The 27,712-nt window shown below is 51.8% G+C and overlaps 1 protein-coding gene and 1 long non-coding RNA gene across 2 annotated transcripts in view; both read left to right on the top strand.

Moving 5' to 3' along the window:
* CUNH9orf3 (chromosome unknown C9orf3 homolog) overlaps positions 1-25,929 on the top strand; it is a 320,137-nt gene extending 294,208 nt beyond the window's left edge. The window contains exons 14-17 of the mRNA XM_023764898.1: positions 1,155-1,271; positions 20,482-20,568; positions 22,278-22,422; positions 25,411-25,929. Of these exons, the coding sequence (XP_023620666.1) occupies positions 1,155-1,271; positions 20,482-20,568; positions 22,278-22,418 (345 nt within the window). The 3' untranslated portion in view covers positions 22,419-22,422; positions 25,411-25,929. The remainder of the gene's footprint in view (positions 1-1,154; positions 1,272-20,481; positions 20,569-22,277; positions 22,423-25,410) is intronic.
* LOC106699286 lies at positions 13,842-14,382 on the top strand. Its single transcript, XR_001350813.2, has 2 exons — positions 13,842-13,885; positions 14,190-14,382. It is a non-coding gene; the product is annotated as an uncharacterized LOC106699286 (long non-coding RNA).
* Positions 25,930-27,712: the final 1,783 nt, after the last annotated feature.

Below are 27,712 nucleotides of genomic sequence, written 5' to 3'. Positions count from 1 at the left end.
ATTACGTGGTGAGCATTGTGCCTGCGATTCAACTAGTTTCCCCACATGCATTCTGGGAAAGAGGGGCAGGCGCCCTTGGGGACAGAAAGGTAAAGAGAGGTAGGGAGATATGCCAATAATACTCAAAATTTCTTAAGAATAACAGAAAGTAGGGATTAAAATCCAGGTGTTCTTATGAATGTTCTGTTGGCCTACCATGGATTTGCAGACTTGTAAGTTTGGGTTCATTGACAGATGCTCGGGGCATAAGTCGGGAGGGAGTAAGGCTGAATGGCGAGAGTAGTGGCATTAATAGTAACAATTTAAAACCTTGATTTTAGAATATTTTTCAGCTCCTACAAGATGTATTTTAAATGCATTCTTTCCTCCTTTCAGAGTCTGTGAGAGCTCTCTGCTCTAGGGCGGAACTAGGCATTGCAGCACAATAATGACTAAGACAGATATTCCACCTTCTTGGATTTACAATGTTTGTTCATAAACTATTCATTACTCTTGTACCATATAAAAACGCCCTTCTCTCTTTGCCCTTTACTATGTAACACCAATTTTTACCTACCCTGTGTGAAAACTTAAGGAATATGGGTGACTGTGTGTGTGTGTGTGATCATATTTACAGCATTTTAAAAAATTTTAATGGAATAATAAACATGATTTTTATAAGGGAGTGTTTGCGAGACATGCTCTCCATTTCTTGGTGCACATTGGCAAGGTTCCAGTGGTGAGGAAGAAAATCTGAAAGCAGCTTACTTCTGTTAAACTTCCATGTCTAAGATCAGGCGGTTCCTTGAATCTTAGTCTAGGTTAAATGACATTTTTGGCATATGTTTGCCATAAAGAAAGGGATCTAATCAACCATGAGGGTGTTTTATGAAGTTAAATATCGTTTTTGTCATTTTGTATATTAAATCATCACATTGTACACCTTAAAACACACACAACCTAAAAAAAAAAAAAAAAAGGAAACACAGTTTTGCTCTGTTCTGAGGGTACAAGGTAAGTCCTGAGGGCCGGCCAGAGTCCGTCTTCAGTCTTTCCGTGCCCCCGACACTTGCTGAATACCCGGCCGCCCTGGGCTTGCGTCTTCATTCTAAATGTCTGTGTTTAATTCCTTGTAAGTTGAATGGCATTTTCACTGGCTTTTGCTGTGCCCTCAGCTCCTTCCAGACCAGCTGGTCTTGCTTCTGGAGCATCTGTTGGAGCAGAAGACCCTGAACCCCAGAACTCTGCGAAGCCTCGAAAGGACATACCGCCTCTCCCAGCAGGATGCAGAGGTAACCAGGACTGCCCTCAGCGTAAACAGCGGGGCCCTCTTTTGTGAGCAGGGTGGCCCCGGAGCTTCCCAGTCTGGCGGACTTCTCTTTATTTGCTATCAGTATCCCCCCCCCCCCCGCACCCCCCGAACTTCCCCCGCACCCCCCCCCCACCAGCTGTGTGCCTGTGAGTGAAGAACAAGGCCTTGGGGCCAAGTGGAAGCTGCTCCCTGGTCGGGCTCCCTCCAGCAGGGGCCCCAGAACCTGCTTATTACCGGGTCTCCCCTCTTTTTAAATCATAAGGATGGACACAAGTCCCCAAAGGAGTGTGAGCAGGCAGGGTGGGGCGCTCCTGAGTACAGACTGGGGCGGGTCAGCTTTGCAGGCTGGTGGCGCCGTCCTGCTGCTGTGGGGAAACGCCCTGGCCTCGGGGTGCCAGAGCTGCACGTTGCCTTCAGCCAGGACAGGGAGGGAGCCATGTGTAACGGAAATGAAAACGAAATCTAACAGCTGTGGGTTGAAAAGCAAAATGGGATGCTTGTGGGAAAGCAATATGATGTGGTTCTTAATATCTTTTAGCTTAATGTAAAGAATGCACTGTGAATCCGAAGATGAGTGCCAAGGGTTTTATGTCTATAAAATAATTATTTATCACATTTAGTCGTCTTAAGTAAAATACAAGTACATGGCCAAAAAGAGAGAAGTTCTTTTATGTAAAACTCCTAAAATGCAAGTAAGTTTGGTTTGTGTTCAGGTGAAAATAGCTGAGCATCTAAAAACTGCAGTTTTACGGGGTACCCATCAGGCACACGTGGCTGTTGAGCCCGTGGCTGTGGGTGTGAAAGGCACAGTGGATACTGAAGATGGAGTGTGAAAAAAGAAAAATACCCTACTAATAATTTCTTCTTATTGGTTAAACTGTCAAAATGATATTTTGGATAAAATAAAATGCTATTAAAATTAATTTCACAATCATTAAAATGGGGTAAATGGAGAAAAGATACCTTATTAGATTAAAAGGTAAGATGGACATTGTTTTACCTTTTTTGTAATCTTCACCTGAGGGCCTGTTTTCATTGATTTTTTTCGAGAGGGAGGCAGGAGGGGAGGAGAGAGAGAGGGAGAGAAATATCAATCTGTTGCCTCCTGTTCACACCCCAATCAGGGCTTGAACCCGAAACCTAGACATGTGCCCTGACTGGGAATCGAACCCACAGCCTTTTGGTGTATGGGATGACGCTCGAACCAGCTGAGTCACCTGGCCAGGGCCATTGTTTTACATTTTAAAGCTCCACAAATTCAGGAGTTAATTGAAAACCTTCAGAGAAGACACATGTAGCTTCAGAAGACACAGATCAGATGTGCTGTTTACTTCAGCTCTTACATGTTTGTTCCTAGGTGTTTCCACGTGCCAGCCCGTTATTTTTAATTAGTGTTTAAAGATGTTTCTATATACAGACATGAGGCTAAGTTTTAATCAGAGCTGAATACCGCTGAAATGCCAGGCCCCAGTGACGGGCAGTGGACAGACGAAGGCGGGAGGATCAAAGCAGGCCCCGGGCACCTGTCACAGCCCGGAAGCCATGAGGTGGTAGACACTGTTGGCTCCCCTTCCTTTTGGCATAGAACACATCGTGTTCTTAACTTACAGCTCACTTAGTTGTTTATAACCTCCCAAACCTTTAGAAAGCATAATAGGTTTTCTTTGGTTGCTTGTTTTACAACTCACAGACTACACCATGATGCCTAAGCCAGGGCGGCCTGGACCCTGGGGGCAGGAGACCAGGGCCTGGGGATGGCTTTGCTTGGTGTGCATAGCTAGGGTGGCGTCATGCAGTTCACCAGTGCTGCGCCAGGCACTAGGGACATAGCAGTGGGCACCACCGCCGAGGGTCACCCTGAGGAGGTGTATGTTCTTCTGGAAAGACAGTGCATAAGTAAATGAACACAACGCTTTCAGGTACGAGTTACAGTGGAGGCATACAGGTGACGCTGGGCAGGTTGTCTGTAGATAGAGTACTCAGGAAAGGCCACGCAGACAAGTGGCATTCGGGCCAGGACCCAAGGGGCAGGGGTAACTTCCATACAGAGGCAGCAGCAAGTGCCACGTGTGAGCTGGCATGTGCTAGGATGGGGGTCAGCAGGCTTTGTCTGTAAAGGAACAGATAGTTAATATTTCAGGCCACATGGTTTCTGTCCCCCCGTTCACCTGTGCTGTGGTAGCATGGAAGCTGCCAGAGAGAGACACGCAGACAGACAGCCGTGCCTGTGCGTCAGGAAAACGTTATGGACCCTGCAACTTGGATTTCATGTAATTACCACGTCTCAAGATAATTCGTTTTGTTTTTGTCATTCCTTCTTTGAACTGTTTTAAAACATATACAACACTCCTAGCCGGGGGCCGGGGGGTTGATTGGGTCTGCCCCATCTGGAGTTTGTTGACCCCCTGCGTTGGGGTGGGCAGGGGCCAGACCAAGGGGGCCTGGAGGCCTGTGCCCTTTGGGCTTTCATTGTCACAGTGTGCCTCCTTCCCCAGCTCTCTCGTCCTGGCACGTGTGTAGTTAGTTGCACTGACAGTCCATCTCACCGGCGTTTCCTTGAAATGTCACTCAGAAGCAGAAATGCAACCGGATGTTGGGCAAACAGTTTTCTAGGAACATTATTGGTTACGTGTGACTTATTGTGACACTGATTAGCAAGAATTTAGTAGAATAACATCTGCCTTTATTCTAAGTGACAGAACATTTCATAGAAGAAAGGATGACTTTTTGGTGGGAAATGTCTTGAGGATTCTGACTTTATTCTCGGTGCTTCTCCTGGGCCTGAACAAGTAAGGACAGTCTCAGTCATTGTCAGGGCTCTCATGTGTAGTAAACAGCAAGCCTTTGAGAGCTGGCGGAGACCCTGGAGTGCGGCCGGCTGTGGGGCGCCCTGGGGGAAGTGCTCGCGCCCCAGGGACCTTAGCGCTGGATTGGGGGTCTGTGTGAAACCCAGCACAGCAGGGAGTGCGCATGACGGGCGCATGTGTTCCCCGTATTTCCTGGGGGCACAGGAAGGCCCCCTCACTCCCCTTCGGACTGGCGTTTTTCCTGAGCACATCCCCGTGGGAAGTCACTCTCCGAGGGGTGAGCCTCTTATTTCACGTGTCCTTGACGCTGAGTCTCACTGCTCATTCCTGATCGACCCATCGCTGCAGAGCTCCTGTTGGCAGGCGGACGCTCTCCACACGTCGCCCAGCCTCGCTCGCGTGAGTGAGGAGCCTGTCCTAGCACAGACCAGGGCCCTCCATTCAGTAGCTGCTTCAGCTGCTTCTCTTGTCTACCTCCCCCCCCCCCCTTCCCTCCTCCTTCTTCCTTCTCTTTGTGTGTGGATGCGTGCAAGCCCACTGGGAAGTTTATTTTTAATATTCTCTTTATGTGGCTCAATATTTGTGTTACTTGTGCTGCTCTGCTCTGTGCTTGGTTGTGTTCACAGGATGTCTGGTCTGGTACCAGAGTTTCTGAGCACGATGCCTGGTCTGTGTTGCCCGCCAGCTTTTTTCACGTCTGAGGTGGTAGGTTACAGGGCCTGTCCTCCTTGGGATGTGAGTCCCCAGGTCTGCTCTGGGGAAAGGGATACCACGTGTTTGGAGTCTTAAAGGAAAAGTGCACAAGGACGAACAGAGTAAAGCATCCATCCTAAGCCACCCCAGCCTTGTGGCCACTCCGCCTCTGGAAAGCGGGGCTCTCTGCTGGGAATGTTTGGGTTCCTGGACCTGGAGAGGAACACTAGCTTTGGGTCAGCCACCTCTCCCATCCTGAGTTCGACACGACCAGCCAGATGCCGGCTCTAACCAGGACGGAAAATGAGCTGAAGGGAAGCTTAGTTCATAGAAATATGTGTCTTCCGTTTTTTAGCATATTGGCTCAACTAGAGCCATAAAAGTCTAAAAATATATTGGACATGGATTCTTGGAACAAAAGACATTTTCTAAGATCCCATTTTAAGTCATGAATTTCTGCATCTGTAGCAGGTCTCCTAGGCTGTAAAAGAGCTGCCCCCTGGTAGTGAGCGAAGATCCATGGAATGTGACTCCGTGACCTTCTTTCCCTGAGCGCATGGCTGACCTTGAATCAACTTTACTTGTACAGGCTGCAGTTGGGCACTTCAAAATTGGGGACTCACCTCAAGTTAATCATTTGAAAGTTCAGAAACCGAACTCGTCACCCTAACTGTCTTGGAGTCAGTGGAGGACATTGCTCAGGAAGGCCCCACGGCAGCATGCCCCGCTCTGATGTTGCGACGGGTGGATTGTCCTCTCACTGTGTTTGGGAAACACTGCTGGTTGGAAGGAAGAAGCTGCCTAGGTCAGGTTGGAATGCAGAGTGAGGGGACCGTGTTCCTGTCGGGGGCCCCGTGGTTGGCCCCGGGTGAGGAGAAGACGGATACCTGCTCAAGTGCATGTGAGCAACTCTTCCATGTTTAATCTCCTGGAACGCCCAGGCATTGACTTCACAACAAATGGACTTGGGGCCCAGATCCCAACACGTTGCCCTCCCTCCCGGCCCGTTTTCCTCGTCTGCACAGCAGTGCCTAGACAAGGCTGCGGGCTCCTGGCTTCTTGACTGCAGCCAGTGGCAAAGGATGTTTCATGACACTGTCTTTACTCTTATATTTTCTATTATTTCCTGTTTCGTTTACTTTAAAAAAAAAAAAAAGTGCATTGTGATGCAGTAAATTGATTTTAAAATGCCATAACCCCTTCACAGGATTGTCGTGAGAAAAGTTGGTGAACATTCAAGGTCATGTGACTTCTGTTGATGAGAGATTCACCATCTCTCAATTGGTGTAAAATGGTCAGATTTTATTATTTAGCTGTTCTTTTCCTTTTAATCTATCAGGACTGGCAGGGAGAAAAAGTAGTAATCTACCCAGCTGTTCAGAGCTCCTAGGCCTCTGATAAACTTTAACGGGTAAAGAATGATCGATCTAGGGGCTTGGTAGGTTTGGGGTGTGCGGGGGGAGGGGGACCTTGCTCTGACATGTGGACTGGATAATTGCCACTGTGCATTGTGGGATGTTTAGCATCCCTGGTGTTTGCCCATGAGATGCCAGGAGTAACCCACACCCAGTTTTGGCATCAAAAATGTCCCCAGACCATTATCAAATGTCTGGTGCCGGCAAAACCACTCCAGTCAGAACACAGCTCCAGCAGCCACTGCTTCACCAAGGACAGTGTTTTCACTGGTCTCGCAGTGCCAGATGCAGGGCCACAGCAGCCAGGCGTAGCTGGAAAGGGGGCAGCAGCAGTGAGGGCCACCCTCCGCGGGCCCAGAGAACAGAGCCTGCGAGAGGTGGGAACAGAACCTCTGCTGGGAAGAAGAAAGAAAGAATGGCAAAACAGAAGTAGTAGGAACAAGCACACCCAGAGAAGCCGGTCAGTCCATGAGGCAAACCTGTTCCACTACAGTGCACAGAGGGCCACGCCGCTCAGCCATGGCTGGCGCCTTCTGCTCTGGAAAGGGCATTTTCAAGGTCGATTGCGAATGGGAAAACATCCAGCCTTGCAGGCCTTCTCCACATCACTGCCTTCCCTCCTGCTCTGGCTGAGGAGCCCTTGCAACCCTGTAAGAGGGCCCCTCCCGGGGTGGGTTCCACATGTGCGGGAGGGCCTGGATTTCAGAGCAGTGTCCTAAGAAGCACTGTTGCTTGAAAAGAATACAGGACAGCATTTATTTGAAGCCCAGAGGTGGAAGGTATGGTTCCCAGCATGCAGTGGTCTGACAGCTCTACTGCTCATTTCTAAATTTTATCTGGGCCAAAAGCATAGTTCCTGTGAACCGAGAGCATTTCGTGATGAGCAGACCGTCTGCTGGAGAGGCGTCGACAGGGCAGAGAATCAAGGCTTAGCCCGGCGGCACGTCCCTGAAGCAGCAGGAGCAGCAGCTGTGGTTCAGCTCCTCCCCTTCCAGGATAAACCTGCCAGGAGGGGGGGCTCTGTTCCCTCTCCTCCCAGTTCTTTTCCGATAGCATCCAGCCAGTTCAGAGGACAGGTGAGGTGTCATCGCTGGCTCTGTTGCCACTTCAGGAAGTTCCCCAGTTTCTGTTAGTGAGATGCCTTGTAGGGAACTGGGTGCCTCCTTCCTCTTTGGTCCGCTCCATGGGAATCTAAGCAGCATGGAGGCCAACTGGCCTTGCTGAGCACAGGCCCTGCATCCCACGTCTGAGGTGGCCTCCGCGGTCGGGCAGGAGGGTCTGCGAGGAGCCCCGCCCCGTCTTAGTGCTGCCCCAGCTGGGCTGTGCCTCTGGCTCCCAGAGGCCTCCCTGGGTGCACCAGTGTCCCAGAGCCTCCTCCCAGGTCATGACCCGTATTGTCAGGAGGCACCGTCCTGACAGATGGAACATAAACAAGAGGCCCTTGTGGGGGGTCAGAATAGTGAGTGGCAATTAGTGAAGTGGTTCTGATGGAACGGGGCTTCCGGAAAGGCAGTCCGACACCTGCCACCCAGCATTGGGCCCTGTCACAGCTTCTTCACAGGGACCAGGGGTCCAGCTCATTGGCCCCTTGATCTGGTCAGATGCTGATGAATCTGAACTTTAGTAGGTGAGCTATAAATAGTGTGACTATTGATTTTTTAAAAGTCAGGGCAGTGCGTGTGAGGGGCACAGCTGCCCTTTGACACAGCGCTGCTGTCCTTTCCCTAGTTTGAGAGCTGGCCCAGGTATGGATTGAAGAGGGAGCGGGGTATTTTTCTTTAGTTGGCTCTAGACCAGGATGGCGAACTTTTTGAGCTCGGCGTGTCAGCATTTTGAAAAACCCTAACTTAACTCTAGTGCTGGGTCACCAGAGTTAAGAAATTTTTTGATATTTGCAACCATAGTAAAACAAAGACTTACATTTTTTATATTTATTTTATATATTTAAATGCCATTTAACAAAGAAAAATCAACCAAAAAAATGAGTTGGCGTGTCACCTCTGACACGCGTGTCATAGGTTTGCCATCACTGCTCTAGACACACCTGTCTTTTAAACCAAGCGCCTCTAACGATGTGGGAAAGAACAGAGCTCTTACATATTCTTTAGTTATGTGTGTGTCGTCTTTGTTGTGTTTGGCTTATGAAACAAACGTTCTAGATTTCCTTCAGGATTGGGACGCTATCCCTAGGTATTGCTTCCTTCGAGTTTTCTTTATCTGTTACTCACGCTAGTGCCACTGGGAGTTTTCTGTGGAAACTTGCAACAAATAACCACCTCCTCTGCTATACTGCAACGAAACAATTTTTCAAAAGCAGGTGTAAATAATGGCAAAGTAAAAAACTTCCACCTTTTAAATCAATATTCCGCTCTTATTCTGGAGGCCAGGGTTACTACAGCACGTTGAGCTGGTCAGATGCTTGGTAAATAATAAAGACAAAGAAAACAAGTGAGCCATTGATGGCAAAATCTGCCTGATTGTTCCGAAAAGGACCTAGTAAGTAAACAGTTATAATCAAGTCATACTGTTTAGAGTTTGTAAATAAAAGGAAAAGAGCATCAATACCTGGGCTTTTAGCTACAGCTTAGCCAGACTCAATTAGGGAAGTTCCGGTCGCTTGTGGTCCTCTGCCGTTTGCTTCTGCCACTGTCCTGGGCAGCAGGTCCTCTTCACAGCGGCTGCCAGGGGCGCTGTCTGCCCCACGGTGCGTGTCCCCCGGTCTCTGCAGACTTTCTCAGGAAGGTGCGCCGATGGGCCCATACAGCTCATGTTCCTTTTGGCTTTAAAGAAATCAAGGCCTAGGGTTTTATTGGTGCTCCTGGCCTTTTCATGCCTCCGTCAGTAGTGTACACACCTTTGTGTTAGATTTCTGTACTAAAATCCGTGCTAAGGGAGCACACAGTTGTCTGTGAGCACTGCCATCATTTCACAACTGTAAACTGGACCACATTTTTATGTAACATGTGCCATAGGTGCCCTAGAACAGTGGTTCTCAACCTTCTGGCCCTTTAAATACAGTTCCTCATGTTGTGACCCCCAACCATAAAATTATTTTCGTTGCTACTTCATAACTGTAATGTTGCTACTGTTATGAATCATAATGTAAATATCTGATAGGCAGGATGGTCTTAGGCGACCCCTGTGAAAGGGTCGTTCGACCGCCAAAGGGGTCGCGACCCACAGGTTGAGAACCGCTGCCCTAGAAGGCTCACTTTTGCCAACATGCTCAAATCTCTTTCACGATTGCTTTCCCCTCCGGTGCCTTCCTGTGCATCTTTCTCTCCTCACTCTTTCCGTGGCACACCAGGATCTGAGAGTTCAGTGGGTCTTGGAGCTGTGGAGCTGGCGAACTGCAGATAGTATGAGCCTCAGCATGCCCAGCAGCTGGAGCAGCTCCCCGGGCCGGTCCTGAAGGAAGGGGCAGCGCTCTAGAGATCCCACAGTCCCTGGCCACCTGTGCCTCTGACATGGGAACGTGCTGGTGCCTGAGAGCAAAGAGAATGCAATTATGTCGGATTCACATGTTTTAAAAGATGAACGTACACCTATTGATGTGCAAATGGTGGTACTTTGTATGTCAGGGTCTGACATTTAAAGACCAACTGAACTTACAAGGTGGCACTACTAGTGAATGTTAAGCTACTTGGTCGGCATGTTGCCTTGCTGCAGCCTTGACCCATGCGGTCTAAGTTCCATAGACGAGCTAGTCTCCCCACCTTGGTTGAAGCAGATGCCGAGGCTGAGCACAGGAAGTGTGTGGGCATCAGGGGAGCCAGCCACCGTGAGCAGCAGCCCAGAGCTGGCTCAGCCGGCAGGACACCAGGTGGTTTTCCCAGGAATGGACTGCCTAGAATAGTACCCTTTGCATTCCCCAACTTGATTCCTGGGTTGTTTTAATAAGACTTTTGAGAAATATAATTCATACATCATACAATTCACCCACATATTCACAGAGTTGTACACATTACCAAAATCGATAGAATATTATCATCATCCCCAAAAGAAACCCTGTACCCTTCATCGGTCATTCTCATCTCTCCCTGCCCCCAGTCTGCGGCCCCACGCTAATGTTTCTGTCTCTATAGACTTGCCTTTTCCGGGCTTCCATACAAATGAAACATATAATATGTGACTGTTGTGGCTAGCTTCTTTTCAGTTAGCATGTATGTTCAGTAATCATCCGTGTTTTAGCATGTATCAGCACGTCTTTTTCTTTGGTCACTAAATATTTTCAGTTGTATAGATAAACCATGTGTGTTTATTCATTCATCCGTTGATGGACATTTGGATTGTTTCCACTTGTGGGCTGTTGTGTATAATGCTTCTGTGAAGACGTTTTGTGTGGATGTGTTTTCACTTTTCTTGGGTCTGTATCTAGGAGTGGAATTGCTGGGTCACATGGTAACTCTGTTTAACCTTTTGAGTTTTAACTGCCAAACTACCCCAAAGTTACTGCACCATTTTATATCCTCCCACAAGTGTATGAGGGTTCCAGTTTTTGTTCATCCTTGCTAACTCTTGTTATTGTCTCTTCTGTTTTTGCCATCTTCTTGGGTATGAAAGAATATCTCGTTGTGCTTTTGATTTTCATTTCCTTGGTAACATCATCATGTTGGATACCTTTTCACATGCTTATTGACTACTAGTGACCCAGCGCGCAAAATCGCACAAGACCCAGGACTCCCCCAAGTCCCCGCCCACCACGCATGCCTCGCTGCGCACGCAGCCTCCTGGTGATCAGTCTTTGGTCGTTATGGCGTTACGACCACTGGGTTTTTATTATATAGATTAATATATCTTTGGAGAATGTCTGATCAGATCTTTTGCTCATTTTGAATTGCTTTATTTGTCTTTTATTACTGAGTTATAGTAGTTCTTTATATATTTTAGATACAAGTTCCTTAGCAAGTATGATTTGCAAAAATATTCTCTCTGTGGATAGTCTTTTCACTTTCTTCTTTAGATTTTTTATTGATTTTGAGAGGGAGAGGGAGAGAGAAATATCGATGTGAGAGCGAAACAACAGGCATGTGCCCTGACCGGGTATTGAACTGGCAACCTTTCGGTGCATGGGACATACCCAAGCAACTGAGCCACAACAACCATGGCTCTTTTCACTTTCTTGACAGTGAAGCACAGAAGTTTTCATTTTGATAAAATCTAATTTATCTATTTTTTCTTCTTTTGCTTGTATTTTTGGTATCACCTCTAAGAAGCCATTGCCTGATTCAAGGTCTGGAAGACCTAGGCCTTTGTCTCCTCTAAGAGTTTCATGGTTTTAGTTCGGCCTTGAAGTCTTGGGATTTGTTTTTTTGAGTGCATTTCGCTTGCTCCGCTAGGGAAGGCCATTGGGAGAAATGGCATCAAGGAGGGAGAAGAGAGGATGGTTTTTCGTGGAACATGGAATGGCCGGACAAGGGCTGAGGGGCCCTGTCCGGTAGCAGTGTCTTTTCCCCTTTAGCTCTCAGTGCACATGGAGTCTTCTGACCACACCTCGGGGTCTCCCCGCTTCCCTCACTGCACCCTGTTAAGTCCTTCCATGACATGGATATCTACACTTGCCAGTTAGTGAATTTTTCTTAAACTTTCTACTGAACTGTAAGCCCCGAGAGAACATCTCTGTTTGTTTATCCTCAGTGCCCAGTACTTAATTTTTGGAGAGGACTTTTCCTGGATCTCCAGGGTTTCCAGAGCAGCAGCTACCAGTGTCCGACACGCGGTGGTTGGGACAGCGGAGCCCGTGGTGAAGCCCACGCGAGAGCCAGCCTCTGGCCACTGTGGCAAAGCCTGCAGCGTGGGGGCCCTGGGGGGGACGTGGCCAGGCACGGGTCCCTTCTGAGCTTGTCAGAGGACGTACTTGTGCTCACTTCTGTGGCAACAGTAAAGTCCTTTTTTCAGCAGAGGCCCTGTGTCACCTGTTACGAAATGGAAAAAGCAGGTGGAGTGTGCTATCTCCTGATTGCAGGCTGACACATCAGAGCGCAGTGCGCCAGTGCAGTGTTGACGGAAGGAAAGCAAACCGGGCGTATTTCAAGGGGGACCCAACATGGGCTTCCAAGTTCGGCCCTTTGGAGCCAGCTGACTAATGGCATTAATGTCCTTAAATAAAATAGTCTCTCCAAGGAGGGAGACGGGTTAGCATTTGCCTCAGAGGGTGCATGTGGTGGTGTGTCGTCACCTCTGCCTCGCCTCACTCCATGCCCTTGGCCCTTGCTGAGAAGTATCGCTGTGAGAGCGGTCCCGGGAGAGGTGGCAGAGGACCCTGTCTTGTAGCCGCTGCCGTTCAGGTTATCCCTGGGGACAGCCGGTTACAGACAGTTGACAGGCAGGTGAGGGCGGAGGGACGGACTGAGCAAGGTCAGTGCGAGCCCTTGAGAAAGAGCCAGGGCCTCTGATGCCTCCTTTGTTGTCTTAACCCCGGGCCTGGGGATTTATTAACCTGGCTCTGTGACAGCAAACAGAGTGGCTTTTAATTTCCTTTAGTTAGAAAAATAATGTTACAATTGCAGCCCTTTGAGAATAAGAATGAGTAAGGTGAGAGAAAAAAATGGGAAGTGCTAGGATCAAAGTAAAATGTTGGAAATCTATCCTTTTCCGCTGACGGCTCTCCTATCTTTTCTCAGGAGAGTGAGCAGATGAGCCACACTGGACCAGCAGAGACGCCCCAAACAAAACACTTGCTGGAAATACTGTCTGTCCCGGCTGCCTTCCCACTCCTGGCTGCCTGGCAGGCTTCCCTTACCAGCAGTAAGCTCACTTTAAAGCAAAGTTAAATCTAATTTAAGGACGCAAATTGAAAAAGCAGGTTTGTTTACTGCAGTGCTAGACTTATTAACTCTCAAAAGCCATGAGCCTTGTCTTTCTGTTTACACTTATAAAATGGATCTCTAAATGAGGCTTAATGGGCCTCCCAGATCATGTTCCCCAGGCAGACTTTTCCTCTTCAGCAGTAAATTCTGAAATCAAAAGGACTAGAAAGAAAGGGGAGCGCTTCCTGTCATAAATGGGATGGGTGGCATTCTTCAAAGCATTTTACAGCTTCCAACTGTGCATTCTAACTTCAGAGTAGCTGGAAAGCGTTCTGAGATGTTTAAAGTGGTACATTCACTGAGAAACGTTTATCAAGCACGAACTGGGTCCCAGGCCTTGGGACAGGGCCGGGGACAGTCCACAGGCCCTGGCCCCGCTCTCCCAGGCTTGACTCTTAGTGTAAACACAGGAGCAGGCGAGCGAGGAAGCAGGCAGTCCCGAGAGCACTGAGCTGGAGCGACTGTCAGGCGCACTCTGAGGTAGTGACGCTGCAGGGACAGGCGGGGATGGTGAACTCCCGGCCAAAGAGGTGCTCATTTGACTGCGTGGTGTGCTGGATGAGGTGGGGCCCCATGGTGACCGCAGGCCTCCTTGTCCCTTTTGTCTGCTGCCCCTCACAGCCTCCTTCTGAAGGTGGTTAACCCATTTTGGAGCTTTCTGGCGCCATAAGACCGAAGGACTGAAGGGGCTGGAGTGCATTAGCAGGAGGGAATACCCTGCAGTGTTGTAAGTGAACGTCTGTGGAGTGACTGAGTACTCACTCCAGCTGTGGCCCGTGGAGAGAAGGGAGAACACAAACAATGTGTTCGCTGCTGCTGCTGCTGCTGAATTCGGTTGAATGGCTGGTTCATTGGGTTCTCTGGGTAAAGGTACCTGTTACAAGTTTTAAACATTTAAAACTAAAGCAGGGGAAGCAGTGCCTACAGGAGACATGGGTGCTTTTAAGCAGGGCAGTGAGTGTGAGCGAACCAAACCCCGGATCCAGGATTGCAGTGGCCGGAGCAGCGCGCTCACTCACTCTCCGTGACCTTGACCGCCGCCGCCTGCTCTTTCTGGGTGGCACACTGGCTACAGAGCCCAGGTGGGGTGTTGGCTGTGAGAAGTTACTACAGCTGCTGTCGTCGTCTGCCTATAGCACTGTCTACTCACCCTCTGACTCCATTTATTCCTCAGGCACAAGGACTCTTCAGAAGACACTGGTCTTCAAACTCCACCTCCAGGAACCAAGGAGTTTCCTATTTCACAGTTCTCCTGCCCGGCCTGGAGAGTGAAGCCGCTTGAAGAACCCACTTGTAGTCTTCTCTTTACTGTCTTATATACTGGGGTTTCAGATTATATTTTTATTAAAAGTTAGAATTACATTTAAGAAGTGTTTGAAAACCACCTCGGAAAATTAGTTTATTAGATGATAATTTTTAGAAGTAGCTTCATGCAAAATGATCTAAAATTGAAGTTAAAAAACAAACCTTTGGGTTAAAAGCTATAAAAGAGCAGTGAGAGTTGTCATGTGTTAATAAATGTGGGGTCTGGGGTATGTGGGGATTCCCAGAGGGCACCTCTCTGGCATGGACAGACTGGGCGTGAGCTGGGGTGGGGGCTCTTCCTCAAAGTCAGGGTGACACCCAGGCCTGTACCTGCGTGCGTCCCAGGCCCGTGACTAGCGGGAGACGCTGTGGTAGGAGGAGTGCCGGAGCGCGTGCTCGTGCAGGCGGAACTTAACCCATAACCCACAGAGCAGGGACTCCGGCCGCATTCAGGAGCACCCTGAAGCTGGGTCCCGAGCTCCCCTGCCCGCACGCTGGTAGCTTGGGGTTAGGCGTTTGCTGGCGTGCCACTGCCTGTGCTCGCACTCACTCTGGGAGCCGGAGCGTGGGTCTCCGAGGTAGAGCGGCGTCAGACTAGAGCCAGGCCAGGCCAGCCCACAGCCTGTTCTGTAGATGCGTCTGAAACTGCCATGCCTAGCCATGCCCAGGCCATCGCTTACACATTGTCCAGGCTGCTTTTGTGATATAACGGCAAATGAGCAGAAAAAGCAAAATGCTCACTCTCTGGCCGTTGACAGGAAACACTTGCTGACCGTCACCATCCTGGAGTCTAGCAGACCACTGGATCTGCATCCATTAAAATGTCTCGGGATGAAGGGATTGAGGTGGGGAGCGGGGTGGTCCTTTGGCAATTTTCTTGTCCTGTTTCCAGGAGAGAGCGATGAATGTGGGGGAGCCCGTGGTTACATCAGCGATGCCGTTGTCACCTCGGAATCAGGTGGTTTGGGAACACACGTGCCCCCACACGGCAGGTGCCATTTGTAAGGCACTCGGACATCCGGGCCTTCCTTCACCTGGACTGCCTTTCTGAGCCCGTGGTTCGGCTCAGCCCAGCCTCTGGGCAGTGAGAATGTCTTCAAATGACACATATGCCCCGTGACCGAGGCTGACGCTGGCACGAGGCAGAGCCATCTGTCTTTACAAATAGTTTGAAAAATCTCAGGCCCCAGGCCCCTGGTGTACTTCCCAGGGGTGGCTCGAGAAGTCCCAGCTCCCTCAGGCCGCTAGGCCCCTCCCTGGTGGTGCCCCACTTCCTCCGCTCTGTCCCTGCGGGAGTCTGCTCTGAGTCCTGCCCCGACCCTTCCCTCCGCATGTCCAGGGCCGCCCCTCCAGCAAGCAGCAGCCCTCTGACAGGCCTCGCTCCTTGTTTCACCAGTTAACAAACAGCTCTTAGAAGTAATATTCCCCAGCTTTATAAATTCAATAAAAATGAACTCTGAATTAGGAAATAAAGCCGAAGCATGCGGCTCCTGCTAAGATGAAAAGCACTTCCTGTGTGGGAGTCTCTAGTCTAGCACTTGCTCAGCAACCGGTCAGTTCTCACAGCAGCCCCGCCACAGGGCCGGGCCGGGCCTGGTGAGAGCAACCAGCCCAACGGACAGGGCTGCTGGGTTAGACCCAGGCACCGCTCTGTGGGTCAGGAGGTCGATTTAGTAGGTCACCAGCCAGCCTAAGGAACAGAAAATAGAGAGTGTGTGCATGTGTACATGCTGTATGCATGTGTACATACATAAGTGTCGGCTGCTCTGAATGTATTTGGAGCGAATGAGCCACCAGCCTTGTAGTTAGAGGCCTATGTGTGTGTTTCCTGCAGAATTCCTCTTGGATACCCAGGCCATCTGTCTACCCAGGTCTCCCAGATGACGGAGGCCTGTTATCACAGACATACTGTCCTGGCGGAGTCCCTGCTGTGGGGCAGGGGGACACGGTCCAGGTGCAGCTCAGGGATCATTGAAGGGTTTTCATTCTGCTATCAAATGTGGGTCTGGCATGAATCGGCTTCTGCAAACATTCTTCATTCTCCCACCCGGATTCTGAGACTCCCATCGGCACCATTTGCTTTGCTGGGTTCCCATCGCCTTTTGCTCAGAGAGGCTTCAGAAACCTGGAAACTTGTGAAGTCCATCTACAGGGGCGGGTGAGTGCCGCTGTGTTACAGCCCAGCTGTGCACGGAGGGCAGCACCCAGTCTTCAGTGTCCCTCAAGCAGAAACATTGGGAAGCAGATTGCAAGCTGATTTTTATTAGTGTTTACATGTGCACTCCTGTGTGCGTGCATCTGTGTTTCACAACTTCATTGGGACTTCATGGGAAGAAATGGGCCTCCATCCTCCTTTTTAAAATCTTTGTTGAATAAAGTATTATATATGTCCCTCTTTTTCCCCCATTGACCTCTTCTAGCCCGCCCTGCCCCCACCCCAGGTACATCCCCCTCATTAATCATCCCTCCGTACTCGTGTGCCAGGCACTATGCTAATAGCTTGCACATGTTCTGGAACCTTCAGCACGGCTCTGTACCGGGGCACTCTGGTCCTGGCACTGGATGGCGGGAGACGGGCCAGGCCCAGCTGCTGTCTGCACTGAAGGCTCAGTGACGGGCACATCCTTGGGAAGCCAGGCTCCAAGTGCCCTGGGAGGCGGCGCCACAGCCCGGCCTCTCCCTCTGCACCATCCCTTCTCCTCCTCTTCCCCTCGCTGCCCCACGCCTGCATCCCTGCCTGCCTCTTTGCCCATCTCGTCCTTGCCCTACTTCTGTCCAGCCTGACTGCGGATGGTGTTCAGCTAAGACGACGGCTGACGTGAGGCTTTTGTTGATCTCTAGCATGAGTTCAGAGTGACGTCATGACTTTGAGTTGTAGTTGAAAAAGTCATTAAATTTCTCAGCCCTGTTGAGACAGAAGTGTAATAAAATGTGAATGTGTACAGTGGGATTCGGTCCGTGTGGACATAGTGTGTGTACACAGGGTATTCTTGAGGCTGAATGAAGGGATCGAGCGTGGGAGCCGCGGCGCCTCGTGCTCCAGGGCTGCTGTAGGTGTGCGTGGAGGTTATTTTCCATCGCACCGAGGAAGTGAGAAACGGTGCCACCTCACCCAGTAATTTATCGGAAAATAAAGAGCAGATATGCAGAGCAGACAGCCTTCCTCAGAGGCCTGCTTCTCAGTTCTCTGGCTGAGGCTCCCACACTGGACCTCACCTTCCCCATGGCCAACGCGGGCCCTGTGGTGTCTTCTGAGCGTCCTGCTGTGGAAACGGTGACATGCCCTCAGCTCTTTGGTGATGAAGGGCCTGCTGTTCGCTCTTTGGTGGGCAGGGGAGGCTGGGCGCCCCGTAGCCTTCAGGGGTTAGAAGACTAGGTCTCTTATTAATCGTGAGAATACACTGTTTTTAACAGAGGCGTGGCAGTGCCTCCTCCATGTTGATGTGAAGAGCCTCTTTCTGTGTGTTGTCCCTGGAACTTCTTTCACTTGTGGGGGGACTTAGGGGGCGGGGCATCCCGCCCCCACCTGCCCATCGGGGGTCTGATTAAGGCTGAGTTATTTCTGTATGTGTACATACAGGGTGGAGGGGAGCACAGGAAGGAACAATGAGAGACTAAAACCTCCATTCTCAAAATCCGGGCTAAAAAGTGAATTTCCCCCAAGTTGTAGAACGAGAAAAAGCAGTCGTTGTCAAAGGCACAGTGTGATCAGGATTCGAATCAGAGTTCAAACATTTTGAAGCTGACAGAGGCCTTTGGTACCGTCCGTGACCCACTAACAGCTGGTGCGGTGTGAGAGGGAGGCTTTCCCTGAGGGCCCAGAGCCGTGGCGAGCAGCCTCCTCGTCTCTAACTGTCCCTCCCACCGGTGGCCACGGGGAGCCTCCGTTCCCACAAACGAGAGGCTGCTGGTGCTTGGCAGGATGTTGGTTCTGGGGTGTTTAGATGACCATGAGTTGGGATAAGACGAGGGGTAGAGGCACCCTTTGCAGTCTCTCCGGTGCGTGGCCTGGACGTGGACTTGCGAGAGTGGGGTCTGGTGGCTCTAATGGCTTCCTCCGATGGATGTGTGAGGAGCTGACTTCTCTGTTCACGTGTTCTTTCCGCTCAGAACAGTTCCGGGGCTGCCCTTGCCCATGTATGGTCTGCTAGTTTCTGTTGCTTGCACAGGAAAGAGCGTTCTATTGAAGATGGAAAGATTGCCGAGGCCCGTCTCGTCCGAGCAGCTTCCCTTCGTGGTGATGGCCCCAGGCTGTTAGCTCCTTCCCGTGCACCTCTGACATTCCCTCCTCGTGTAAAAGCTCATTGGTATCCCGTCCTTACAGATTCAGAGGACCTGGCTGCCCACAGCCAAGGGCAGCGCCACCAGAGTCCCCGAATTAACACTGTCGGGGAGCACAGTGTAGCCCCGGGAAGGATTCTTTCCAAAAGATTTGTTTCTTTCCTTCATTCCTAATTGCGTGTAAATCTATTTATAGTAGATTGAAGGAGAGAGCTGGCCAGGTTGGTGGGTAATGATAAAATTTATGGGGGACCCGGCCAAAACGTTGAAATGGCTTGTGTTTTACTATTGGCACCAATGGGTTCCTTTAAAGGCCAGTAAAACAGAGTGATGGAAGGCGGCTTTTCCAAATGCACAGTCCCTTCCATGTGTAGCCAACGTGGATCACAATGTGGACCAACATGGTCGTTGCTACCTGAGCATAACCTGTGATGCAGTAGAATTGGCCTGAAACGACTCTGAAAACCAGATCCAGGTGGGATTTCCATGTGAAGAACGCGCCGCAGGGCTGAGAAATGCCAGGGCTCTGCCGCTGTCAGCAGAGGCAGCCAGGGCTGGGGTCTCACCTCCACATCGTCTGTAGGGGTGTGTGTGAGGGAGGGGGTGCTGGCAAAGTCTTTAGGAAAGTGTCTTTACTAAACAGCACCCACCTTTAGCTCATCTGTTTTCCGCATGTTGTACAAACCTGCAGTGCGAGCTACTTGCATCACGTTGGTCTTCTCCCTGCTCCCCCCCCCCCCCCCCCAGACATCCCAAACCCCCCAGGAGGCGCTCTGCCTCTTCTCAGGAATGTGGAGAGTGTCGACCGGCCTCCCTCTCTTCATTGTAACCATCAGCAGCTTTGAACCATATCAGTTATTCCAGGAAGTGAAGTTGTGGTTTCAAAGGAAACCTTCATGGACAGCCCAGTGGGCAGCGTACCTGCCGCCTGGCCGGGGATGTGCCTTTAGTTTCTTAGCTGCATTTTTCGTTTACCTGTTGTTTTGCAAAATCTTTAAAAACATCACAACTCCCAACTGAAACATGCACTTTCCTCCCCTGAAGTTGACTAACAGTCCTCCTAATGAGGAACATGGTTAAGTAAATTTAAATGAAATTTAAAGCTGAAAGTGCCAACAATGTTAATACTCTCCAAAGAGTACAGTAGTCCCCCGTTATCTGTGGTTTCAGTTACTCATAGTCAACTGCAGTCTGAAAACATTAAATGGAAAATTACAGAAATAAACAGTTGTTACGATTTAAGTTGCATGCCATTCTGAGTAGTATGAGGAAATCTCGAACCCTCTCGCTCTGTCCCCCACCAGGACGTGACTCATTCCTTTGTCCCGTGTCTCCAGGCCGGACAGGAGCCTTCCCCGCACGTGGGTCACTGGCGGCCTCTGCAGTCAGGCCGCTGAAACGGCACCTCCCCGTGCGGTGCTCCCGGGCCAGAGCTCGGAGCAGGGTGCCACAGCTCGCATCCCCCAGAGAGGAGCCGTATGGAGCTTCCTTAGTGTAAAAACATGAAAGCTCTCAATAAGGAAAGAAAGAAATCATAGCTGAGGTTGCTGAGATCTGTGGTAGGAATGGATTTTCTATTTTTGAAATTGTGAAGAAGGAAAAGAAATTTGGGCCAGTTTTGCTTTTGTGCTTCAGACTGCAAAAGTTACAGCCACGGTGTGATAGTGGTTAGCTGAGGTGGCAAAGGCCTTAAACTTGGAACTTGGTCATAGCCCACCCTCTCTGAGGTTTCAGGCATCGCGGGTCCTGGCACACTCCCCCCCCCCCCCCCCCCCGAGGATAAGCGGGGACGCGGACACAGAAGGCTCTGAGTCTGACACTCCTGCGGCCAAGGGAACCTGCCGGTGTGTTGCTTACTGGGTTTTCTCTCGTTTGTGAAGGTTCGCCATCGGTGGTGTGAACTCGTTGTCAAGCACAAATACACAACAGCGTACAAAACCGTGGAGAGGTTCCTTCAGGAGGACCAGGTAGGTCGTCCTCCCAGCTCAGGTTCTGCCAGTGCTGCTGCCGGCTGTCCGGGACCCAAGGGTAACAAATACTTAAACATTTTCCCGAAGTCTGAAGGGCTGGTAGGAGCAGATTCTTCCTTGAGAGCTCAGTGTCCCTTAACGCACTGAGCCCTGGTCCTCAGAGGCACCATTGGTTTCACCTGGGGTGGCCGTGGCCGCGACCAAGCGAGGCCTGTGCAGACTTCACGGCATCACAGGCCTCGGGTCCAGGGTGGCTCAGTCATGCTGGTGCATCTCTCTGTCCTCGCTGGTCCTGACTTAAAGCCTGTGAGAAGGCGAGATGGAGAGCCCAGCCGCGGGAGCAGTCTGCCTGTCTGTCTGCACCTGTCACGCCAGACAGGCCTGTGCGGAGTGTCTTTCCTGCGAGAACTTTCCTCCCTGCTCACCAGAGGAAAGTGGTCATCCTCCCGGGAGCCCGCAGGAAGCGTGCGTGGGTGGCCATGTTCGGAGATGTCCTCCGTGCCGCTCTGCGCCCACCCACACTTGTCCTGGCGTGGCTGTCCGTGGCGGGACATGTGCCACGGGGTCTGTGCGGCTGGAAGTCAGCCTGCAGCTCGGCCTGTGGGCTTGACCAGTGTGTGCCTATGAGCGAGCTTTCTGCCCAGCCAGGGCCCGACGGCATGGAGCGTGTTCCAGTCGGGCGGAGAGCGGGGGCAGGGCAAACAAAGGAGCTTTTGAGAGGGCCTGAGGATGGGGGGCTGCCAGCACGGAAGGGCTTGTTATTCCCACAAAGAAAAATGCATGACTTTGTACCAGAAGAAATGTCACATTTGCACAGTGGAGCAGGAGGTGTTTGGAAACACAGAGTGGAGTATAAGGAGGACAAAATGCAGGAGAAAATGAAGGTCTATTTGAAAACCAGAGTTAACTGCAATATATTTAGAACCATGAACTTTTCTAAATACGGATTACCACGTCTCAGCCTTTACGGGAAAGAAATTGTGAGCCTCTAACTAGACAAGTTTTTGTCTCGCGCTGTCTTTGAGGTCCTTCTCTTAATTTGCCCCAGCAGAGGGGACCCATGGCACAGCCAAGCGTGGAGAGAGGAGGCAGAACCCGAGGGGTCTTGGGTCTTCAGAGCATAATTGGCTGTTTTTAAAACTGTTGGAAAAATGCAGACGTAGGTCTTCGCAGCATTGTGTCTGGAACAGAAGAGCCAGTGTTTGCCGCAGTGGAGGGACCGCGGTCGGCTGGGCTGAAGCAGTGGGCATCTGCCCAGGTGGCGTGATGCTGCTGCCTGCCCGTGGCTGCGTGTGGCGTGGTGGTCTGCGCGGCCCAGCAGTGCCGAGGGCCACCTGTCCTGGGAAGGAGCCGATGTCTTGTGACCTGCACACAGCACCTCGGTGCTGCCGTTAGCGTCACCGAGACCCCCTCTCCTCCAGAGCACGGCCATCGCTAGAGAAACGCTCACTGTCACCACTTTGTCATCAGTTAAATCACCACGGTTCTGTTGATGGAATTGATAGCTGAGAATTCCTTAGAGTTTCAGTGAAAGCAAGAAAGAGGAGTTGAAGACTACGGTTCCTCAAGTACAACTGTTCAACTGTCTTACCTTTTCTCGGGTCTTCTGTGATTTCTGGACCAGCACGTTTGTGTGAAACAAACAGACTGCAAGTGTGGACACATAATTCCTTTTGTCTCATGCTCTCTGGCCTCTGCCCCTGCAGGCCATGGGCATCTACCTCTACGGGGAGCTGATGGTGAGCGAGGACGCCAGGCAGCAGCAGCTCGCCCGCCAATGCTTCCAGCTGACCAAGGAGCAGATGGACAGATGCTCAGCCCAGGTGGTGGCCGAGATGCTGTTTTAAAGAGGTAAACTCTCCCATTACTTGCCCCATTGTTCGTTTCTAACCAGATTTCTCATAGGAGCCACATAAATGAAGAACCAAACAGTGATCCTAGAGCACCCACAGCAGTCAGTCCTCTGCCCCAGCGCGGGCGCCTGGGAGTGGTCACCAGGAGTAGAGCTGTCCACCCAGGCAGGACAGCTCTGCTTGGCACAGCTTTGGCCACTTCAGCTTTATCACTTGTAGTAACAGAAGTTGGGGGGAGCACATCGTGGGGGTGGTTAGGAGGTAGACTGAGAAGCCGGCACGAGTGCTGGCCCCTGGCCTCCAAGGTGAAGGCTGACGCAGGAGAGCGTGGCCAGTGGCCACTCCCGGGCTGCGTGAGAACTTGCTGTCGCTCAGGTTGACCCCGCTGACCTGGGAGGCTGGGAGGAGGTCCTCCCGCCAGAGCCTGCCTCCGGCCTCGGAGCTGCGTCCGCGGGCAGCCTCGCTGAGCTGAGCCTCCCAGGCTTAGTTGGCAGGAAGTCCTGAATTATTTGAATTGCTTTTCCTGTTAATTGTGCTTGGAATTGACCTGTGGAGATTTACATCCCAGCAGTTAGGCTTTCCATGGAGAGCTCTGTATTTAAACAGTAATTTAGCAATGGTCGGGAACGTCTTGAAGCAGAACTGTGGGGTTATAAGTGTGTTGTTTCTCTCTAACAACCATCATTTCTAGGTCTGTTTTTCTTCCAGGTTTTACATGCTATAAATAGGGTATGTCTAATCTTGTATCCTTTTAAAAACGTGACCATAGATCTCAATCATTTTTCATGTTATATAGCTTCTCTGTAAATATAGTTTTAATGGATATTTAATGTTTTATGTTGGTCTTCTTAACCCATTGTTGGACGCTTAGTTTGCTTCTGTCTTGGGAAATCATTTTTGTCCAGGATATTTAAGAACCTTACTTACTGGGAAGCAGCCTAATGCTGAGGAGGAACACCTTTCTGAGTGCGCACCTCCCAGGAGAGGCGAGGCATTGTGTTTGCTGGGAAAGGAAATGGTAGGAGTAGCTGCGGAGATTGAGCCTCTGGTAGTGAGACAGCTGTGTGCAGATGACCCCAACAGCATTCCCAGGCGGCTCCAGGCCCTGGTCATGGATGGGCCAGTTTACAAAACACAGCAGTTATCTTGTTGCCAACCTCCTATAGTAACCAGTATAAGTCATATTTCTCTTTCTATGTTCAATTTCACGGGGAGTTTGTGTTTCTTGAAGTGTGTGAAACTGCCCTGGGCAGACTTCCTGCCCGTCCCCTGTTCTCAGCCGTGGGAACCACAGTGGGCACGCAGCTCTCACGACTCTGGTGCAGTTTTTGCCTCAAGCAGGCAAAGGAGTGGGCCTGGCGAGGAGTCTGCTATTTTCTCGCCTCCCTGTCCTTCCCCTTCCAGATGGACTGGGGGTCACATGCATCCCCTCTGCCTGCCCCCCCTCAGTTAAGACCAGGGACTTGCACCTTCCAGCAACATCCCTGAGCCCAGGGGGACAGGAGGGACGGCCGTCTCCACCAACCCTGCCGGAGGCCTGTCGGTGCATTTCCTAGCTTGTGTTCCAAAACTGCACTGGCGTTTGTATGGGCATCTCTTTAAAAAATTGTTCCTCTAGGACAGCACGGAAATGAATGACAAAAAAATAAAACCATGTGGTAGTGAGGCAGGCCTGGAGGTGGTGTCGTCGCCTCGTGACCAAGGACCAGGTGTGTGCGGTGTGGGCTCGGCCGCAGGCACGGCCGCTCCAGAGTGCTCTGGCTGCTTGGGTTCCTGGCATGCTGATTTGTGACTTAAGATTAAAATCACATTGCCAGGGATTACCACGCAACCACGACCTTGGCTGCTCTCCAGAGCCAGAGCCGCTCGCTCTCTGCAGCGGGAGAACGGTGCACGTGGTAGCTCTTCTCCGGAAACAGAAGAAGCCAGCGGCCACGAAGACGCTCCCGCCCCCGTTGTGCCCAGCTGGAGACCTCTCTGCCGAGGTGCAGAGCTTAGCTGATTGGTGAACAGTGACTGGTTTCCGCTTTGTTCACAGTGGCTAAGTTCTGCACCTGAAGAGAAGGTGAGATGGGACAGTAAGTTGGAGCCGCTGGGGCAGAGGCTGCTGCTGAGCGGTCAGCTCGGGTGCGAGCCCGATTCTGGAGGAGGAGAGACCTGCTCAGCGCGACGATGCACTTTCTCTTGTCACCAATGCAAGGAATGTACCGAAAGGCTACAGAACGATGACTAACTAGATAGCTCTCTGAAAGGTCAAACGTGTTTTTCGCTGCAAACGTTGTTCTTATAAAACACTAAAACCAAATGCATCACAGGAGATGAGGAAAACTGTCACGGGGATTGCATGTGCGTGGGGCTGGGTGCGTGTGGAGCCCCCGTGCTCCTCGGGGGCACCGTGACTCTCTCTTGTGTTTGCAGCCCAGGTCTCTGTCTCCTGCAGCCCCAGGACGACGGCAGCTCCAGCCGAGGCACTGCTTCTACGGCTGTCGATTGGACCCGCCCTCCGGTGCCTACTGAGCTGATATCAGTTCTCATTTACACACTGGCTCAGTTCAGCAGGAACAGGAGTCGAGCCCTCGAGCAAAAAGCCTTCCTGTTCCTAGTGCCCAGAGGCTGCAACTCCACTCCGCGAAGAGGCCGCAGCGCTGGCCGCCAGACCCGTGCAGCGGGCACCGTCTGTATGTGGTCCTGTGGTGGCTGTGGGCAGTATCGTACAGCTCCGCGGGCCAGTGCGGGCAGCGCCACTCCGGTTGTGGGGTGTGGAGGCTGGAAGCAGCTGGCGTGTGTGTGGCTCTGACACGGGCTCTGGTATCAGCGCGGGCTTTCACAGCCACGTGTGCGCTGCAAACCCATTCTCGGGGCTGTGAGACGTGGCGGGTCCCCTCCTGCCCTGCACTCGGCCATCTCCAGAGCGGGAGGCACACGAAGGTCCTGGTTGACAAGAATTCCTCTGAGCGGGAGTGATTTTATTGCTGTTTCTTTGCAGGAAAGATCACAGTGAGATTCCTTCTCATAAGCTCCTAGTAGCCCTGGTGGGACCAGGATGGCGCTGACCCGGACATCAGAGGAAGGCGACAGGGCTGCTGGGCCATCAGCGACATCGGCGTCCGCGTCTGGAGCTGCTTTCCCGCGGCTGCTCGCAGCAGAGCACACGTGAAAGGCCCATCCTCGGAAAGGGTCACCTCGTCCCCACCCGAATGCGCCGCCTCCGCACACTGACTGCGCATGGGGCCAGCGTGTACGCACTCCTCCACTGAACCGTTGAAGAGCCTGAGGCCGCGGAAGGTCCCCTCGGCATGCGGCTGGAGGGTCAGGTTTCTGTGCGGGAGCCAATGAGCTCCACTCCATGGGCTTCTCTGGCTCATTTCAGAAAGTTCTGCAGAATTTTGGTCGATAGTTCCGTTATTTAGATATTTGCCAAAATTGTAGTGCCTTTTGGTAAAAGTACGGGATAAGAATCTAAGATGTATTTAATAATAAAATTTAATGGATTAATGTTTTTGTATTCCTGTTTGTTTCTGAATTTAATTAATACTGTGTTTAAAAAGGTAGTTTAAAAGGCAGCCTGACAGCAGCAGTCTGACAGGCAGTGCACAGAGGCCCTCATCCCGCTGAGGTGGGAAGTTATAAAAAGGGCAGAAACCAACCTTCCCGCACAGACCAAAAGGCAGGGGGGCTTAACTGGTTGGCGACCACTGGCTTAAAGGGCCAGAGAAGCTCCAGCCTTGCTGTCAGGTGATGTGCGGGGCTGGGCGCGGCCGGCAGGAGTGGTCCTGTCACGTGATGGCGAGGGGCTGGCGCTGCCTTCACCCGACTCTGGCCTATTGGGGTGGCGGCGGCCCCAGCACGTTCCTGGGCCTCAGGGCTGCCCAGCAGTGACTCTCATTCCGGAAGGGTCCACTCTGCGCAGCTGCGTGTGCTCTGCGTAGGACTGTGCTGCTTATCATATTGGTAGAAGAATCCAAATGTGATTTTTAAATTTGAATAAAATACAAGAACGCTGCTTCCTGTGAAGATGCCCTTCCCTCTGGTTGGCGTGTTGGGCTTCCTGTGAGGTGGAGCAGGACAGGACGGGCACAGCCACACCCACCCAGCACCCACGGGCAGACAACGGGCACGTCCATGTGGGCTGTGGGCACCAGCTTGCCCAGTGGTTTGGTGCGGCCTTGTTTTTGTAGAAAGTTAAAGCCACACTTTCCTGCCCTTAGAAACCACAGGGGCCAAGCCAAGCGGCCACGTGTGGGATTTTGGACTAAGATGGCTGGTCCCCTTGGTGGCCGCGGACTCCTGCCGCTGGCTCAGCACCGGCCAGGCCAGCAGGCTGCAGTCCGTCCCGGAAGAGCCATCAGAACGCAGGCGCTGAGAATGGCTGAGCCGTGGGCAGTTGGCCTGTGCTGCTGGCAGACTGGGGCACGTGCCAGGTGTCCCCGCAGGGGCCGAGGAGCGGCCGGCCGGCCTGCCTGGGACCTCCTGTCTGCACGGCGGCCGCGCCCAGTTACCCACCTGACGGAGCTTCTGCAGACGGGGCGGCTTTCCTAGCTGGCCCTCCGCACGGGGGAGGCTGTGGCCAGGGCTGGCTGAGGCCCCAGGAGTCGAGTGGTCGCCAGTCAATAAGGAGACATATAAGTAAGACTAGAACTCTCCATTTTAAAGTTTCTCATATATATATATATTTTTAAAGCTCCACGTTGGTAACTGGCGGGCCACCTGGGACTGATGGGATCTGAGTGAGAAACAGCGCCGCGCCGCCCCGTGTGTGTGTGTGTGTGTGTGTGTGTGTGTGTGTGTGTGTGTGCGCGCGCGCGCGCACAGGATGGGGTGTGCCCTGAAGGGAAGCCTGCCTTCCAGACACATGTCATTCTCAAGGTCACTAGTAAGTAAGAGGCGGGTGTAAATGTGGGTCCACGGGCTCGGAGCTTCCCTCCCCACCCAGTGCCTCCGAGGGGGAGGGCCCCCGGCCGCGCAGCCAGCCCGGACTGGAGAAGGCGGGGCTCCCACCCCGGCTGCATGGAGGGACGATGGGCCCAGGGACGCTGCTGTCAGGCCTGGAACGTGAACCTCCCTCCACACGCCAGTCACACGGGGAGTCTGGCCCACTTCCTCAGCGTATTTCTGGGGCTCCCACCCCCAAGAACATACTTGTGGCCTCAGCGCCCCGACCCTGCGCTGAGTGTAGGGAGCGCCGTGAAGGGGAGGAGACAGCAGAGGGGCCAGGACACCGGAGCCCCCCCCCCCCATCTAGCGAAAACAGCAGCCCGCCTGTGCCTGTCACTGCAGCCTCCTGTGTG

Source organism: Myotis lucifugus, unplaced genomic scaffold (genome assembly GCF_000147115.1).
Source record: "Myotis lucifugus unplaced genomic scaffold, Myoluc2.0 scaffold_360, whole genome shotgun sequence".
NCBI lineage: Eukaryota > Metazoa > Chordata > Mammalia > Chiroptera > Vespertilionidae > Myotis > Myotis lucifugus.
This window is presented reverse-complemented; position numbering and strand designations above follow the sequence as displayed.